The following is a 19,853-nucleotide window of genomic DNA, read 5'->3' on the forward strand; positions in this document are numbered from 1 at the left end:
CCCCTCCCTCATTTCTGCTGACCTGGCTCCCTCAGAGCTTGGGCCAGGCTCAAGAACACAGAGGCTAGTACTTCCCTCATTGCTGGAGACCTCCTCGTGGGGAGCAGGCAGAACTAATGGAATCTCCACCCCCACCCCCTCTGCTCAGGCACCCAAGCTGATGCCATTTCTGGTTCTGCAAGCACTGTAGCCTCTCCCCTCCTGGCCAGGACTGCTGGCCCTTTTGCCTTCACTTGCCAATTCCTATTTATCCTTCAAGTTTTGCCTTAGATGTCCCTTCTTCCAGGAAGCCCTCCCTGACCACCACAACTACACATATGCACTCGCCCACACACTTCCACCCTCTCATATGAGGAACCTGGGGCTCCTCACACACTCAAGAGCCTCAGAAAGGCTCAGAGGCCAGTGGTCAAGGGCTTCGCCTTTGTTTGTAGTCTCCCTGTGCCTCTTTCTAGTCATATCACCTCCCCATGCCTCAGTTTACTCAGGTGTAAAATAACGATAACAACAGGACTTACTTCTTGGCTGTGTTGAGTATTAAATGAGATTACATACATAAAGCACTTAGCGCCATGCTCCCGCACACAGCAAGCACTCGATAAATGGTAGCTATTATTAATATTGGTATTAATGACAGTGCTGCCTGCTCAGCCAGAGGGGGAGGCTTTGGATCCCTGCTGGGGGCTTTGGGCTCCCTTACAGAAAGCAGCTGAGCCAGGGTAGAAGGCTCAGGGGCGACCAGGGAATTCGGCATGGGCTCAGGCTGGGGCAATGGGAGGGAAACCAGCCAGAAAAAACGTCACCTGCAGCAGCATCGTCCGTTTTCATCGTCCGTTTTGTTTTACAGGACCTGCCGATAACCAGCCACTGAGAGCTCCGCACGGGTGGCTGGGCAGAGCCTCGGGGACGTATGTCGCCTGCCACATACCAAGCAGGACCGTGATCTGGGAACAGGCTCCCACCCTAGGAAGCCCAGTGGCCTTGGGCTGCCAGTGGGGACTGTGAGGGTGGTGGGAGGGTGGGAAAGGGGGGTGCCCACAGGTCGCCTGTTCCCTTAAAAGACACTTTTAAGGCATGAAGGCTGTGGCCTCCAGAGGCAAACTGCTGCCTCAGGAGCTTTGAGGCCTCTGGCCAAGTGGGAACGTGAGTGCCCGTGCGAGGGGAGGGGACAACGAGCGACTTCTGTGAAGGAACGGGAGTCCAGCTGCCCGCGCCCACGATGCGCCCCTCTGTCCCCGCCCCACGCATGCTCATTCCCTGCTTTGGCACCTACTGTATGTTCTGCCCTGGATGCCTTCTCCCTGCATCCCTGGCCCACTCACACTTATCCTTCCCTACAAAGTAGATGCGGGTCCACCAGCTTTAAGTATTTATTTCAACACTGCTGTGGCCTCTCCCGTTGCGGAGCACAGGCTGCGGACGCGCAGGCTCAGCGGCCACGGCTCACGGGCCCAGCCGCTCCGCGGCATGTAGGATCTTCCCGGACTGGGGCACTAACCCACGTCCCCTGCATCGGCAGGCGGACTCTCAACCACTGCGCCACCAGGGAAGCCCAAGAATCAAGCTTTTAACCACCACAGGCCTGAGGGGAGAAGGGAGAGGGGGAGGCTCACACAGAAGGCAGATTCGAGCTGCGGTGCTGGATGACAGGCCTTCCACACGCGGCGGGGAAGGGAAAGATCCCGGAAGGAAGCAAAGCTGGGCAGATGTGGAGGAGCGGAGCCGTCCAGGCACGTGATGTGGGAAGGACAAGGCATCCACCAGACCAGGAAGCACAGCCTTCACTCAGAACCGTGGGATGGGGCAGGGGATTCCTCTTAGGGCTTGAAGGACACTGGCAAGTGGCAGAGCCTGGACTGGAACCAGGAGAGCCCAACCCCAGCCCAGGCCCACCTGCCCAGGCCTCTGAAGGCACAATGGTTCTCACTGAGGTCCATGTTGGGCACAGCCCTAGACCCCGCCCTCAACTCATGACAGGGAAGGTGCACAGGACAGGGAGCACAGCGCGGCGACCAGGTGAGGCCTTGTACGCCCTGCCACTCGCTGCTGTGCGGCCTGGGCAAATCGCTCTACCTCTCTGGCCACCGTTTCCCAGCCTCAAGATGAAGACAAAGAGCCCTCGCTGCCCTCTCACCCTGCCTCCCTGCCAGAGGTGTCCTGTGCACGGCGTCACTGCTATGATAGCTGCTGCAATTTGGATGCGTGAGCCGCCTGGATCTAGAGAGCTCAAGGGGAGACTGCGCCTCTTCTACGAAGGCAGCCAAGCTGTTAGCACCTGTTATATTTCTTTTTAATGGGGAGGGCGGGGGAGGGCATGAGTGTCCAAGGTCACAGAGTCCCTGAGGAGTCTGAGGACACCAACAAGCAAACCCAGAGGGTCAGAGCTGAGGGTCTCGGGTGCCCCTCACTGAGCCCTCCCCGAATGGGGCTTTACAAAGGAGAAACTTGACACCTGGAGCAGCAGCTGGCCCAGGGGTGGAAAGAGGGTCTGAGACCCCTTGTGACTCTGCCCCTGAGAGTCTTTGAGGCTGCGCCGCTTGGATGGGAGTGAGCTTCCCGTCACAGGGGCATCCCAGCAGAGATCCCTCCCAGCAGGGAAGCCAGGGGACTCTCGGGCAGCAGGATGCCAGCAGCAGTCCACCAAGCATGAAGCTCTGGTTTCCTCCAGAGGCTCCCGGCTCCCTGGAGTGAGAGAAGGAGCTGACGCCCCTCAGGAATACGTTTGCCTGTGTCGCCAGGCATGCCCTGCCCATAGCTCTTCCCTGAGGGCACCCTGGTCCCGCGGGACACCGATCCAGCTGTGCCTGTTGTCCTGGCCTTCCTTCGTGCACACCAGAGCTGCTTTGCTCCCGGTGTCCAGGAGAGGCAAATGCCCAGGCCTTTCCTGGCCTCCTCCGTGGGCACTAAAGCTGGCACTGACCTGGCTGCTGCAAGGCCGGGGGAAGGAGGGCTGCCCGCTCTGCAGAGAAGGAAGACTCCTGGCAGCCGCACCCTCGATCAAACTATTCCCTCCTCCGGGATTCCCTTCTTCCCTCTCCCCCCTTTAAAACGACTTCTCAGTCTTCAGAGCCCAGATGAAACATCTCCCTTCTGGCTGGGTCTCTCCTGTGCCTGCAAGTTCAATTAGTCTTTTCTTCTGATGGGCTTCTCTGGAGCTCTGTACATCCTTTATTACCACTTTATCCACCCTGCTTAGAGCAATCCTATCTGTGTCTTTCTCCCTGGTGAGCCCCTGAGCGCCCGAGAATGTCATTTCTTCCATACCCCCAGAATTGGACACAGTAGGGCACACAGTGTCACACAGTAGGTGCTCAAAAGACAACTGTGAAACGGACTAGAACTGGGGCCAGTCCCCACATCCCAGAAGAAGGACAGTTCACGGCCATAGATGCCTCCCCTTAGAGCTCAAGTATTTCTCAAGTCTCCTCCCCTTCCCTCATGTGTCCCAGGCCCTGGAGATGGCTGGTATTTTCAGCCCTGTGAGGGCTGCAGAAGCAACTGAGGCCCAGAAAGGGAAGTGAGTGCCCAGTCACACACACGGCAAGGCAGGGTCTTGAGAGTCCCAGAGCACAAACGCCAACCACACCCCGTCCAGCCCGGCCTCCCATGCTCGCTGTGGGGAGAGAAGGCAGAGGACTGAACTTACCACAGCATCCAGAGATCAGCACAGACAGCCAGACCACGAGGCAGCTGGAAGCGACGTGGCACCTCATGGCTCCTGGGGACAAAAGGAGGGGAGGGTGAGAAACGTCCCATTGGAGCGTCTGCTCTTGCAGGCTGTGCAGCGCTGCCTCAGCCCTGCAGCTCGGGGAGAATTGGGCCTGAGAAGGGAGGAGAGAGAATCGGTGCAGACGCGGGGGGGGGGGGGGGGGGGGGGGGGCGGGGCGGGGCACATGGGGAAGAAGAGAGGGTCTGTACCCTGGGGTTCTGTCATCGTCCAGTGCTGAGAGTGGTGTGGCACGACTGGGCTGAGGGCATGGGCAACGGTCCCCTCTGTGCCCTCGTGGAGGCCGACTGCAAGGCTTGTAGGCAGGGCTCAGGGGGCACAGGGACAGGTTTGTGACACATGCGGGGCTCAGTGGGCAGAGGGAGGGGCTGCTGCCTCTGTCCTCCAGGACAGCATACCCCGAGGGCGGTGGAACCTGGTTTAGTGGGGACAGAGTTAGGAGGTGGGTGCTGACACCCCCCCAGCCAAAGTGCCCAATGAACATGTCTTTTCCTGTTTTTATATCTGCAGTATCATCTCATAACCTGGGATATGAAAGCAGCCCCCAGGCCATGGCGTCCAAAGAGGCACAGAGAAGGGAGGTAACCTGACCAGGGCCCCCCAGCAAGTCTGTGGAAAGCTGGAGCCGGACTTTTGTCTCTAGCTAAGCTCTAGAGAGAGCTGGGGTCCAGCTGCCAGAGGCTTAGCAAAGCAAGCTCTCATCTCTAAGTGTAGTGGGGCGGGGGTAGCGGGTGGGCGGCGGGAGGGCTGCTCCCTCCCATCGCGGCCGTGGCCTGCCTGGTCCCATTACAGCAGGGTCATGGCCCTCTGGTTCCTTCTTACGCCCGCAGCGGCTCCGGAGCAGGCCTCCCTGGAGACCAGCAGTGACACCAGGAAGGGCCCACGCTCCTCAGCTGGGGATCCCTGCCTTCCGCTAACGCTGTCTCACCTCCGTGTCTCAGCTCATGGCCCCCTCACCTCTGCATCCCCACGGCCTAGCCAAGGGCCCACACATCCCCCTTCAGGGAGCACCTACTGTGCACCTCGCCTGGGAGGCGTTATCCTCCCCGGTTCACAAGGTGAGGTCTGAAGGCCAAGAGCCGTTAAACAATTTGCTCAGAGACCCCCAACTAGTGAGTGGTGGGGTCAGCATCTGGACCCAAGTTGACATGCCACCTCCCTCATCGTTAAATGATCAGGAAAGCCTTGGGGAGGAGAAGGGAGTTGAAGAAAAGGGTTTTGTGGAGAGACTTCATATCTCTGCAAGACCTCGGGGCAAGGGCTTCAGAAAGGGCCCAGGGCTCAGATCTCTCGGTTCCGGACCTGGAGCCAACTCCCCCTCCCAGCTGGGTGCCAAGTGGAGGATGGATCCTGTCCCACACCGCACACAATGGTCCGCGGTGCCCTCGTGTTTTCCTTGAATACTGTACTTAAAATGTTCTAATTACCAAGTATGAAACAGTGACGTGGGAAATAAAAGATTCTAAGATAAAAGACAAATGCCCATCATATCCCTGTATTTCCACCCCTTTGCGTTTCCAGAGGTCAGCAGCCTATCACAGGGGCAGGCAGGGCATACAAATGAGGAGACCCCAGTGGTGGGAATGATGGCCATTTGGAGGCCAACACTCTGTCCAAAGGCAGCAGCTGCTGATGTATTTCAGCCAAGAGGGAATGTGGGTGCAGTGTGCCCAGAGCTTCTGATTTTTCTCAATGAAAAGCTGGAAGTTTGGTTTTTACTATGAATTCAATTTTTAAATGTTGGCAAATAATTCCATTTTCATGAGCCAAACATGACCTCTCTGATGGCCAGAGTGGGCAGCTTGGGCCTGGCGTGCACCCTACGAGGCCCTTCTCCACACCCAAGCAGATATGTTCACGTTACAAAGGCATACGAGTGGTGTGGTTGCTGTTTCTCCTTAGGATGATGAAGTTACCCTCTACACAAAGGAAACTCACTTTTCTCGTCATAATAATTCACAGACAGCCCTCCAGGTCAACACTGCCACATCCACCTCCTCCATTTTCAGAGCTAGATAACAGTTCATGGTATGGACGTTTCATCATGGAGACAAACATCCCCTATTGTTGGGTATGTGAGTGTTTACAGGTTCTTGCCACACAGGCAATGTCACCGTGGACATCTCTCTGCATGTAACTGTGTTGGGACTTTGCTCTCAATCTTGGTTCTCCAACAGCGGCATTAATGGGCCAATTAAATACAACACAGAGCGCGTATGTAAACTTTTCTTCGCCACTGTCATATTACCTTCTGTAAAGACTGTGGCAATTCCCACTCCATCCAGAAGTGTATGAGAGGGCCTCTGTGCCCACCTGGAAGTGATCCCTCTTTTAAATGGCTTCCAATTGGAAGCATGAAAAATGGAATGGCCTTGTTTTAATTTGCATTTCCCTAACTACCAGTGAGGTTGAGCATGACGCCTTTTTCTAACTGTTCAAACCACTTTCCATCTGTTATCTTGCATTAGCCTACCGTATGCTGCAGTGAAGCTAGCCAGCATCACAAGCATTACCCCTGATTTACAAGAGGAGAAACCGAGGCACAGAGCAATTAAGTGACACTCTGACATCTCATAGTGAGTGAGTGTCTTTTATAAAAAATCTCCAGCCCTCTGCCTTTGGAAACCAGCTGTTACGAGAATTAAACAACATCTGCTAAGAAGATCGTCCACAAATAGCTGGGAGTGCACACCATTCTGCTGGGTGTTGCAGGAAGTCTGCAGCGGAAGAAAGGAAGGAAGAAAATGAACACTTACTAGGCAACTCCCACAAGCCTGGGATTTTCACAGGTATGACTTTATTCAAGCTTCCCAAATATCTCTAAAATGTAGTTATTATTGTCCCCATTTTACAGATGAGGAAATTAAGGCTCAGAGAGGTCACCTAGGATTGGACCTGAGTCCCATGCTATTTCCATCACACCATGCTGCTGTCCACCCCCACCCTGCCCACCCCCTTTCCTAATCTATGAAAGGGGAAGGCATGGCCCCTCCCTCAAGGACGACAGTACACAACACAATAGACACAGGATGAATGTGACACAAAGAAGTGAGCATGTGTGCACAACACACACGAGTGCACGATGCATCTCACTCTCCACGAGCGGGCTCAGGCTCGACGCTGCTGGGCACACTGTCCCCATCCTCTCTCCTTAAATGTCTGTTTCCCCTTCAGAGGCACTCACACTGCCTCAGTGCCCGTCTTCTGTCAGTCAAGGGCAGCCAAACACAGCCCTCACTTGGCGGGATTGGCAGAGGCCACCTCTGGAGCATCCAACAGCAGGGACGATCTTTGTTCCATCCTGACTCTCCATCCTTGCCCTGGGGCAAGGTGGCACAGACGCTAGGTCGAGGGGACACAGGCTCCAAAGGGTGAAGCAGAGTGGGCAGGACCAAGTGGGTCCATCCTACTACTGGGTTTTCCCGGAGATCCCAGATCTTATTCTTCCTCTGGTCCCTCTGGCCAAGAGGAGGAAAGCAAGGTCCAGAGAGAACAGAGGCTAGTGGCAATGGGAAGAGGCCCGTGGGCCCCAACCTCCACGCCAGGTCTTGCGATACATGCTGCCTTTGCCTGCCGGCATTTCCTAGGTGCCGGGGCTGCAGCGAGTGGCACGGGTCCCCCGGCATTGCCTGACCTCGCTCCGCCCTGTGAAACAGCTGTTCCCCCAGCCTCCAGGCCTTCCCATCTCCTGGCCAGCAGAGCTCCATGGCCTTCTCTACCATGCAAGGCTGTGCCACCCTCAGGATTCAGCCTGAGCTCCCACTGACCCTCACCTGTCCCCACTGGACCAGGAAACATAGACACACATCCTTCTGTGCTGGGCTTCCTGTCCGGCCTGGGATAAGTCCCAGAGGTACAAGCAGGGTTAGAGCCGGCTGTCCCCAAACCCATTCTCACAGGAAGCTTTCCAGAAATCTCTCAAACATACCCAAAGCCAGGACCCAAAGCCCTCAGGCTGCCAATTTCCACATCCGTTTTCATGCCAAGCCCTGAACCAGGCACCGTGGGTGGGATACAGGGTCATGAGAAAGGCTGGCAATGCACGTGAGATATCAAAAAGCAACTGTGCCTGTCACTGCCCAGGGCCATGCAAAGAGAGAACTCCTGAGCCTTCTAGGGGAGCTGAGATGTGAGCTGCACAGAGTTCAGGGATGCATACTGCTAACACTTACTGAGCACACAGTACACGCCAGACACCGTGGCGTGTAGTGTGTCCTACATGCTGGGGCTTGGAGAGGTTAAACAACTTGCCCAGGGTCACACAGCCAGTAAGTGCTCAAGCCCAAGGTCTCCCAGCCTCAGCCCCAACACTTGCTGAGCTCAGACATGTGCCCCAGGGCAGGCCCACACTGAGGGCCTGGTGGGAAGGCCCTGGGCAGGACCCTGCATCTACTCAGAGGCTGTTAAGCCAGACCTGGGTGAGAATACGACATGCTCCACAGCCACGGTATACAGGAGCCAGCAGCAGGGCCAAGTGCGTGCGCCAGGAGAAGAGGCACAACCAGGGCTGCCGAGCTGCCTCCTGTTCAGTCTGCCTTTCCACGCTGACGTCTGACAGGCACTGCCCCTGGAACCAGTACCAATAAGACAGTGCACGCACCGTCAGGGCTGACCAAGTCCTCCCTCCGCACCCCCCACACCTCCTCCAGCACCATCCCCTAGAGGTTCACACCTTTGTCCCTGGAGGGAGCAGACTACAGAATTTCCCAGATTCAAGGCAGCAACCCTGCCCACACTGGCCTTCACCTTGTCCTGTCATCAGCCCAGAACGACCTGCTGCTCATGGAGGCCTGGGCTGAGGGCCAGCAGGGGAGGCTCTGGCCGGTGGTGCACTTACAGCATCCCGGGACTCACCCCCACGTAGGAATCACCTCCTCCCCAAATAAAATCAAAGCCGCCACCTACACCTGAGAGAGCTTATGAGCTACACGGAGAGGTGTGGCCCCATTGCCCATGTCTGCCCCGACATCACCGGCTGTGGGCCAGGCAGTGCGCTAGACAGCGGCCTAGAGAAGAGAACAGGCTGATGACCTGGCGGGGGTGGGGAGCTGGCACGCCTAGGTGAGCCCAACACAGAGAGTCGGTGAACAAGTTCTACAGTGTGTTCGGGGTGGTAAGTGCTAAGGAAGGAAGGAAGGAGCGCGGCAAGAGGTCTGAGTACCACTGAAGGTGATGTATGAACCAACACGTGAGGAGGCAAGAGAATGAGCTGTGTGGTTATCTGGGAGAAAGGCCTTCTGGACAGAGGCAACAGCCTTTGCAAAGGCCCTGGGGCAAGACGTGCTAGCATGCCTGAGGAACGGCGAGGATGCCAGTGTGGCTGAAGCGGCGTGCACAGTGGGGAGAGTTGTAAGAGATGAGGGCAGAGAACAATGGGACCACCATGGGCACCTTGTAAACCACGGACATGAGTAAACTGGGAGTCGTGGTCTTCAGACAGCCAAGAGGGATGAGAGTGACTCAAGGTTTAAAGGAGAACTCTGGCTGTGGAGTTGAGGACTCACAGTAGGAGGCAAGGGCAGATACAGGCAGACAGTTGTGGAGGCTACCACAGTGATGCGAGCCACAGACGCCGGGGGCTCCAGCAGGGTAGGGGTAGCGGGTGTGAGATCTGGCAGACTCCGGGCATTTTCAGAGCACAGCTGAGAGGGTTTCTTGCTGGAGAGGATATAGCTGTGCTAGAAAGAACTGAGCACAGGGTTTTGGCCCAAGCACCTGGAAGGATGGAGATGCGATTAACCAGGACAGGGGAAGGCTGCGGGTGGGACCAGCTGAGGGGCAAGATCTGAAGCTCAGGTTGGGGCACGGTGAGTTTGGAATGGCTGCTGACAGCCAAGTAGCAATGCTGGATGGGGCAGGAGGATACCCTCAGCTAGAGTTCAGGCCTGAGGTGGGGCTAGAGATGTGAATGCGGGCGTCATCGGCACCTGAAGCCACCAGAGGGACATGATCACCAGGGCTCCCGCACCCTCAAGCTGAGGCAACTTGGCTGAGAATCAGTCAATATTTGAAATCTGTATGAAGAGCCTGAAGGTGTGTACACCCTCGTGGCCCAGCGATTCCACTCCCAGAACTTCAGCTGAGGAAATCATCACGGCCGAGCATGGACACAGCCACAGAACATTCGCTGCTGTGTTATTTATGACAACAGAACAGCCCAGACAGCCAAGGGGGACTGGTTCAGTTGTGGGATGTCCACAGGAAGCGCTCAGAGGACTGTGTACGGCTGTGTACATGTGTGTGTGGGGGGGCACACGTACAGGACTGTTACGTGAAACAGTGGTTTCATCTGGTGAGTTTATGGCTGACTTTATATTCTTCTACATACGATTTTCATTTTCCTCATTTTCTATAATAAACACTCAATGTTTTAACAGTCAGAGACCTAGCTTGTGTCCACCCTACCAAAACGTTGCCAGCAGCCTGTGAACAGACAGACAACTCTGATTAGAAAGTTCCTTCCTATGCTCTGCTGAACTTCCCTGAGGCCCGCGGTCCTAGGTCTGAAGGCCACAGGAGACCCTCGGAGCTGGGCAGATCCTCAGGCTAACCGTACCCCTCTGAAGCTGTTCAGACCCTTCTAGGGACAGGAGTTCACTCCCTCTCGGGAAGTGGGTCCCAGTTCTGAGGCCCTGCCTCTCCGCCCTGCCAGCCCAGCCAGGCTACCTTCCCACACCGCGGGGAGGAGGTCTGATGAGGCCCATCACGGGACGGGACGACATCCCCCTGCTCCGCCCACGGAGACGCATTAGCAACTGAGTGGCTAAAGCCCAGGCCTTGGAGACCAGGCCCAGGTCTGAAGCTTGGCCCTCTCCTGAGGGCGCTTGTCTCCCCAGGTGGGGGGTCAGGGGGAGGTCCTGAAATTTAAAAGTAAAACGAGTGCCCTAATGTACTCATCCGCTCTCTCACATCTGCAAACTGGGCTCTGTGAACTGCTGCAGGGGGGCCCCTGGCCCAACCTTGGAGGGCCCCTCCTTCCTGTCCCCCCTTTCCCCAGGCTGGAGGGAGCCAGGTTCCTCTCAAACCCCTGCCGATCCGCAGGGGTTTCATCAAATGCCTTTGCACCAAACTCGAGATGCAGCCCATCACAGCCTGGCTTCCTGGACAGGCTAGAAAGCATGCTCGTGGGAGCAAAGCACTCTCTCCTCTTCCAGGAAACCAGCCCACTCTGGGCTCAGATCCTGCGCAGGCCCTCCTGTCACCGTCGCCCACCTCTCCCCGCAGCCCAGTCAGGAGACGCAGGGGCAGAGGGTGCACTCAGCATGCCATCAGGCAGTGCTTTCCATCCCAGCAGGCAAAGGGACAGGAAGGGGGACAGAGCAGAGGGGGAGGGAAAGGGCAGGAGGGGACACCTGAGCATTTCAGCTTCTCAGGATTGAGAGATTTTCACAGCAGGGTGCCACGATTTCGTTTGAACTGTTATGAATTCCCATAAAATCAGACGCACTCAACTTTGAATAGAAATACAGAAATACACTGCAGAAATCAAAGACAATTTGGGGATTATTCACCACCACTACACACAGAGATGTTTGTGCGTGCAAGGAGACGTCTGCAGGCACACCGTTAGGGCCACGGATGGCCACACTTCAAAGCCCACACCATCCAGGCCACTGTCTGGGGAGGCTGCTAGGATGGAAGGTCACTGCTAGGATGGAAGGGACCCTACTTGGAAGGAGGGAGAAGACCACCCTGTGGCCATTATATTCTTGTGCCCTTCCCTGGGTCCCTCCCCAAAGCTCCCACTGAGTGAACCAGGGGTGGGGGTGGGGGGAGGTGAGCCAAGCAGGGCTGCGAGGGGCACAGCCTGAGACCCCCATGGTGGCGTGTCAGGTGGTTCAGCACCCTCCACAGGAGGCTAGGTATCTTGAGTCCCCTCAACCTATACTTTTTAAAAAATCATTCCGTAGGAACTATATTTTATTCTGTCCTTTTTGGAGGTCATACACAGACAGGGTAAATAATTGTACAGGAGGATGGAGCGCAGGAAGTGAGTCTCCTTTCTACCCCAGCCCACGCGTGCCCAGAGGCAATCAGGAATTCCTGAAGTACCGTAGGTACACGTAAGGATATAGCATATAGGTGTCTCCTCGTTTTAAAAAAAAAATCAAGTGGTATTCATGCTATGCTACTCCTAGGTGTTTCTCAGGGCAGTGTATCCTGAAGATGGCTCTATCTCAGTACACACAGAGCTGCCTTGCTCTTTTCAGTAGCTGTGGAGTGTTCTATACAGGCAGACCATAATTAACCTCTGCTGATGGACATTTAGTTTGTTTTAAACGTTTCGCATTAACGAATGAAGCCACAATGAATATCCTTGTTCCCATGTCTATACACTGTGTGAAGTGGGAGATTTTCATATTTTTATAGCTGTTGACAAACTGCTCTCCAAAGAGGGTGCCCGAAGTTGCACTTCCTCCAACAATTAGGAAAGGGCCAGTTTCCCGATACCGTCACCAGCACTGGGCACTCCCTCTACTTCTGAGTTCCAGAAAAGGCAGCTGAGGCTCCTGATCCTCAGATCCCCAGTCCCATCAGGGTGGGGAGGAAGAAGAGAGTTGATCAAGCTCACCTTTCTCCTATCTCCCGACTCACCAGCATGGTAACAGCCAACAGACCCTGGCCCAGCTCTGGTACGTTGCTGAAATTTGCACCCTCTCCCTCAAGGGGTCACTGCCAGTCACCACACTCTGTGTTCTCCCTCTGTGCCTCGGCCAGGCTATTCTCTCCATCTGGAAGACCACCTGGCCCCACCTTGCATGTCCAGCCCCCGCTTCAGGGCACAGCTCTAATGCCACTTCTTCCATGAGGCCTTCCTGGATCTCTGCCGGCAGTGGGATCCTCAGCTCCCCTTGTCCTTCATACATTTTTGGAGACAGCTATCCCAGCTGCAAGGGTTAGTTAGACTTTCACACATCCTCCTTCTGCAAGAAGACCCTCAGCTCCTTGCAAGCAGAGTCTACTTTACCCCATACAGCCAACTGCCAACTTAACATCTCCTCTTGGTGTGTCTCTAACATTTAACTTATCCAACAGCGATCCAATTTCTTCTCTGAATAGGTTCCCATCCTTGCTTTTCCCATCTCAGGAAATTCACTTCCATTGACACATTCTTTTGATTAATTCAGTTAACAAAGATCTTTCATGCATCCGTAAGTGGTACTTTCCTCCTTACCCCTTCCGTCACCGTATTTCAGGCACACTAGCCATTTCTCAGCCTCAAACCTGCCAAGTTCATTCCCACCCCCGGTCATCACTGTGGGTGATCGAATTATTAGTCCCAACCCTTCACTCTGCATAGGATTGAGCATCTACACCCATGCTGGGGTCTCATGGTAGGCAGAGGGTGCTGTCCCACCCTTGATGCTGGGCTTGACCATGGGACTTGCTCTGACCAACGGATGCTCTGGCCAAGCTCCACACCAGCAGAAGCATGATCCTTGTGCAGAGGGGCTTTTGCCCCTTGAGCTCCTGCCTTTCAGCTGAGAGGAACATGCCCCAGATAGAGTGAGAAGACTGAACCCACACAGGGCCCAGAATCAAGCTCAGTCACGCCTCGCCTAGATTTGCGGACCCTCCCCCGTCGGCCCACAGACACATGAGTGAGAGCAAATGATTGTTGTAGTGGTTTGTTATGCAGCTTTACTGAGGCAATGAGTGACTGATACCAGCACTATGAAATATATATAACCAGAGACAAAAACAGAGAGGGAAATCTTCATGCCATTGGATTTAGCTATAACACCAAAAGCACAGGCAAGAGAAGAGAGATATATTGAACTTCATCAAAATGAAAAACTTTTGTACATCAAAGGACACTATCTACAGAGTAAAAGGCAAACCTGCAGAAGATACTTGCAAATCACATATCTGAGAAAGGATTAATATTTAAAGTACATAAACAACTCCTAAACAGCTTTTGAGTCAGACTGTATTCCACGTGGCAGTTTTTGTGAAAATCTCCTCTAGTGGGAATGGTACAGAGTTCTGGGAGGCCATTTGGCACAATAAAACTCCAGGTTTTTTTCCAGTTCCACCCACCAGAATTTCCCTAAGGACATCGTCAGAATCATGGCACAGAGGGTTTTTTTTGAGGATGTTTTCAGTAGCACTGTTTCTACTGGTAAAAACAGGCCAGACAATAATCAATGACAGAAGTTTACATGAGTAAATTAGGGCACTTTCATGTAGCCGACTACGAGGCAGCCACGGAAAATCATGTTTTCAGAGAACGTTTATTGACAAGGAAAAATGTTCATGGCAAACTGTTAAACTGAAAACGTAAGCTACAAGACTATTCATAGTGTGTTACTATGTTGGAAAAAAATAAATTATATATTATATATATATATCTGTATGGAAAACATCTAGCAATACATTTGCATCTTTATTTTATCTTCCTCAGTGAGATAACAGGTGATTTTTTTTTATCCTTAATGTTTTTCTGTATTTTCTAAGCTATCTGCATTGGGGTACTAACAGTATCTAAACAAAGTAGCAAATATCCCATTTAAAAACTAGTAGTCAGGACAGCATGGTTCTGGCATACAGAGAGATGTACAGATCGATGGAATAGAATTAACAGTCCAGAAATAAAACCATGTGTCTACGGTCAGCTGATTTTCAACAAGGATGCCAAGTCCATTTAACTGGGAAAAAGCAGTCTTTCCAACAAACGGTACTGGGACAACTAGATAGTCCCATGCAAAAGAATGACATTGGACCCTACCTCACTCCATCTACCAAAATTAACTCAAAATCAAAAACCTATATGAAAGAGCTAAAACTCTTAGAAGAAAAATAGGTATAAATCTTCATGACCTTGGATTAGGCAATGATTTCTTAGATATGAGACCAAAAGCATAAGCAACAAAAGAAAAAACAGACAAGTTGGCTTTCATCAAAATTAAAAATATGTATACTTCAAAGGACACTACCAAGAGAACGAAAAGACAACCCACAGAATGGGAGAAAATATTTGCAAATCATACATCTAACAAGGGACTTATCTAGAATATATAAAGAACTCTTACGACTCAACAGTAGAAAGATGAATAACTCAATTTAAAAATGGGCAAAGGATCTGAATAGACATTTCTCCAGAGAAGATGTAGACATGGCCAATAAGGCAACGAAAAGATGCTCGATGTCACTGGTCATCAGGGAAATGCAAATCAAAACCATAATGAGATATCCCTTCGTACTCACTAGTTTAGCTATAATCAAAAAGATAATAGCAGCGTTCGAGAGGATGTGGAGAAACTGAACCCTCCTTCATTGCTGATGGGAAGGTAAAATGGTACAGCCACTTTAAAATAGTCTGGCTGCTCCTCAAACTGTTAAACAGTTAGCATAAGACCCAGCAATACCATTCTAGGTACACAGCTAAGAGACATGAAGACCTATGTCCACACAGAAACTTGCATATGAACGTTCGAGCGTTATTATTTTTAATAGTCAAAAGGTCAAACCAAAAAAAAAAAAAAAGGTCAAACCAAATGTCCATCAATGGACAAATGGATAAACAAAACGTGGTGTATCCATGCAACGGGATATTATTCAGGCATAAAAATTAATGAAGTACTGATACAACATGGATGAACCTTAAAAACATGCTAAGACAAGGAAGCCAGTCACAAAAGAAGACCACGTGTTATATGAGTCTATCTATATGAAATGTCCAGCCAGAAAAGGCAAATCTATAGAGACAGCAAATAGATTAGTGGTTGCTCAGGGTTGACGTGATGGAAAGATACGGGGGTGATAGGTAAAAGGTATGGTTTCTTTCGAAGAGGATGAAAATGTTCCAAAATAGACTGTGGCAAAGGTTGCACTTTTCCGTGAATGTACTAATAACCACTGAACTGTACACTCTAAGTGGGTAAATAGTATCATATGTGAATTATATCTCAATAAAGCTGTTTAAAGAATAAAAAAATAAATTTAAAAAGGCAGAAAGCAAGCTAGTGTAGAAGCTGAGGTGTATCAGATTTAAGCCAGTTAACCTGCCAGTTCAACCAGGGTGCTGACCCTTCTGCTTGCCTCTCTGGGTGCTGCCTCCCACCCCCAACCAGGGAGGCCACTTGGCCTCACCTAGTCCCATCTTGCCACACCTGAAGTCCATGCCCAGTGGTGAGCCAGCGTGGGCCAGGAGCAGCCCATGTTACAAATACGGAAACTGACTGCCACAGAGGCTGCCTCCCTTGTCTTCAGCCCTTCAGCCTGAGAGCCAGCGATGGAAATGGAGACCCCAGGTCCTGAGCCTGTCCCTGCAACCACTTGCTGGGTAGCCTTTGGAAAGTCCCCGCTCGCCTCTGTAACGCGCAAGGTGGACGCCGTTTTCCTGACTCTGCTCTTCTCTGCCTCTCAGATGCTGACCACAGCCCCGCCCTGCCCCGCCCCACCCACAGACAAGTCAAGGTCGTTTGCTCATTGGCCAGGCAGGCACTCAAGGGAACTGTGAGTGGGACCAAGTTCAATCTCTACCGGCTGGTTCACTAGCGTCCCCAAGACCTGGGGGTGAGAGGGAAGCCAGGTCACCCTTTTGTATGTCCCTTTCTTACCAGACAGATGGAGGGGTCCACATATATTCCAAGTCTCCACCTCCTCCTCTCCTTCTGCCCTTTCGACTCTCGGCCCCTGCACCCCAAAACCTGCCCCAAAGAGTCTGGAATGCCGGGCAGCCGTCACCCAGCAAGTTCCGTGCTGCATCCTGAGGCACAGCCCCCGGCTCTAAGCAGCTGCCAGGAGGACATCTCTGCTGATTTTAGCTCTGCAAAGTCTCTCCGCGAATGTGACTGCAAATCCAGACAGGCAGATGCTAGGCCATTTCACAGACGAGGAAGCAGCACCGAGAGGATCAGCTGGACGCTGAGAACAAGCCAAGGGGTCAGCGGCAGAGTCTAGGCCGCCTCCTGGCACAGGTCCCCGGGGGACCGCAGGGCATGAAGGCGACAGGGAGAGCACGAAGGTGCCCACTTCCTGCTGCGGTCTCACCCACACAGGAGCTCGAGAGCCCAGGCCAGGGCAGGCGTTGTCCCGGCAGATGGGCAGGGCAGGCTCCCGGCCAGCCACACTCCTAGGAAAGGCCTCTGCCTCATCCCCAAGCCCGGGGCTTAACGACTGGGAGCCCATTCATATTCCTTCTTTCTCTCTCTCCTCTCTCCCACTGTGATGTTAGCCAAACTGGTTCCCTCGCCCGCCTCCCGCCCCACCCCCTCCAGGACCCCCTCTGCGGCCTCTCCAGTCTCTCAGGGACGCCCGTTCAGCACTGAGCCTCTCCTCCTGCTTCTCCTTAGGTGCAAACAGGAATTTTCAATCACGGGGTAGCCGTGAATTGTGTGGTAACCCCCAGGCAAGGCATCGGGTCTCTCCAAGCTTCAGTATCCTGGCCTGCAAGATGCCACTTAGGACGTCACAGCTCAGGCCTTTGCCTGGGCAGGTCCCCATGCCCGACGGCCCTCCCTCCCACCTGGCCATGTGGGGACTCACCTGTCAGAAAGAGGCTGAAATGTCACCTTCCCTGAGGAGTCTCCCTTGACGCCCTTCCAGCCTCCCAGGCAGAAGCCGCCCTCCATCCTCTGTCTGGGATCCCTGCTCACGCTGCTTTAAAGCACTTGACACAGGCATGCGAGTTCTCGTTTCTGTTCTAACCATGCTGAGGGCTCCTCCCCAGCCAGCCCAAGCCTGCGCAGAGTAGGTGCACAGTCAACATTCCAGGACAGGGATACGGATGCGCCCCCTTCCAGCTTGAACAGCCTGTGGCAGTGGTGCAGGAAAGCCGCTCTCAGCCAGGTCCACGTGGGGGCAATGGGATCCCCGTGGTAGTGGTGGTGGTAGGTGGGGGGGGGGGGTGCTGCATGTCCCCACCCCAGGGAACGGGGAGGAGGGGGATAAGGCCTGGGCTCGCTCTCTACAGGAAGCTGATAGTTTTCTCTGGAAGTTAAGTGATAAATCTTTCCCAGATTGTCTGTGACAGCTGCTTCCTCCCCACATAATTGTGCAAGGTGCTGTTCGATACTTTTTATGCTTACTATTATCGCAGCTCCCGAAGGAAGAAAGAAGAGCCCAGAGGGGCCTTGGTGGGGAAGAAGTTTTAGATGCTTGACCAAGAGCTCAGTGAGGAACCGGGGTCCTGCCGGGCTATCTCACTATGTCGTGGGGAGAAAGGGACAATTCCAAGCTCCGGGGAGCTTCCGGAGATTGGAGGGAGACATCTGTGTTCAAGTCCCTGCTCAGCCTCAGTTTCCCCTCTGTTCAAACCGAGAGAATAGCACCTCCTCGGCGGATGTTATGAGGATTCAATGAGGGCCCTCGAGCGCGCCTTTCCCATGGTGAGCGTTCAATCGATTCAAATGCCCTCATGCTCTGCTCCATCCGCAGTCCCTGTCTCTTCTGCCTAATTCACAAAACACTAACAACACTAGTAGTAATGCCCATTAAGTGTAGGGCATGTCACTGTCGTCACGCTCATCACAGCCCCGCCTCGCCCCTCACGGGGATCGCAAGCCACCAGGGAGCCAGCGCCATGTGGTCTCAGACAAGACAGAGAGCACCACCCGTGATGCCTGCCCAGCTTACTGCTGCCTTGTAGGTCACCTGGCTCTCACAGCGCCTTGCAGGTGGCAATGGCACCCGCTTTCCCAGATGGTGAGACTGAATCTCAGGGGGGTTAAGAGGCATGACCCCAAAACCCTGAAGTCTTTGGACCTCGGTTCAACTGACTCAACTAGGAATCTGTTTAGGTGAGCCCCAGAGCTGTCACCTCCCGCCACCGCCCTCCCTGCCTTCCCATCCCACTCCCAGCAAACAGACCCACCTGCAGAGGCCAGACCGGCCCGCCAGAGCTGCTGGCTAGCTATCCCTCTGCCTGTCCATTGCTAACCTCTGACCAGATGTGCTTCTCACCAGCACCCAGCCAAGGAGGGCCTTCCTGCTTTGCCCTCCTTCTCTGGAGGCAAAGGACTTGCTCCGAGCCTGGGGCAGGGAGTGATTTCAAGCCCAGCCCCAGCTGCAGGCATGGTTAGCCATTTGGTTGTCACTGAGCCCCAGCTCTGTAGGGGCACAAAATCCACAGCAAGTTCTCTCTCATGCGTTTACAGGTAGCTTGGCCATCACCTCCTCCGGGAAGTGTTCTCTGATTTCACCAGCTAGGCTTCGGCATGACTTCCTCCACTCTACTGTGCCCCTGACAGACTACTCCATTCTAGCATGCCGTAGTGTGTGTGTGTGTGTGTGTGTGTGTGTGTGTGTGTGTGTGTGTGTGTACATCTGTCTCCTTCACCGGCCTCTGAAGTCCCCTAGAATCAGGACCCTTACTTATTCACCTTGGGTATTCTGTTGTCACAGCATAGGAAGTGTTCAATATTAGGTATTGAAAATATACAAGAATAAAGGGAAGGGAGGGAGGGAGTGAAGGAGAGAAAGTAGAGGACCAGAGCACAACTGCTTCTCCCAAAGAGAGACTATAGTGGGCGTGCCTCATGCCAAACACACCCTAAAATTCTGAAGGCTTTCCCCTTTGCTTCCCCCAACCCATGGAGCTGCCCAGGAAAGGCAGTCTTAAGACTAGGGGACCCAGGGCTGTGGGGGAAGCAGACGAGCATACTACCCCTCTCCTCTCTGGGCCTCCACTTTCCCATCTATGAAATGGGGATCCAGTTTCCCAAGGTAGAACAAGCACATGGGGACTGACAGCAGGTCCTTTGACCAGGAAAACCACCCACATCAGTGCAGGAGGCCATGAAGGAGGTCTGAGGTGCCAGGAGCTGCTGGGGCTTGCCCCTCACCCCAACCACCTTCCTTCCTCACACAAGGAACACTGAACACCTGGGGCAGAAAACTAGAACCAGAAGAAACCCAGAGATTCCCAGCAGACAGTCCACTTTGCAGATAAGGAAATGAGGCCCAGGAGGGAGGCGGGATGGGTATTAACACATGGTGAGCATGCGTACCAAGTGCTAGACTTCTTATAAAGTGTCACAGATCCTTACCACTACCTATGAGGGGGCCTTACTGACCCATCCTGCAGATGAAGAAACTGGGGCTGAAGGAGAATCCACAACTTGACTGGGATCTCACAGCAGAAAGTAACGACAGCAGGATTCGAACCCAGGCTCCGGGAACA

General features: G+C 53.5%; 1 protein-coding gene across 1 annotated transcript in view; it reads right to left on the bottom strand.

Moving 5' to 3' along the window:
- Positions 1-19,853, bottom strand: part of LOC101316782 (cadherin-23) — a 387,052-nt gene that overhangs the window by 316,921 nt on the left and 50,278 nt on the right. The window contains exon 3 of the mRNA XM_073793692.1: positions 3,647-3,718. Within this exon, the coding sequence (XP_073649793.1) occupies positions 3,647-3,713 (67 nt within the window). The 5' untranslated portion in view covers positions 3,714-3,718. The remainder of the gene's footprint in view (positions 1-3,646; positions 3,719-19,853) is intronic.

Source organism: Tursiops truncatus, chromosome 16, assembly GCF_011762595.2.
Source record: "Tursiops truncatus isolate mTurTru1 chromosome 16, mTurTru1.mat.Y, whole genome shotgun sequence".
Taxonomy (NCBI): Eukaryota; Metazoa; Chordata; class Mammalia; order Artiodactyla; family Delphinidae; genus Tursiops; species Tursiops truncatus.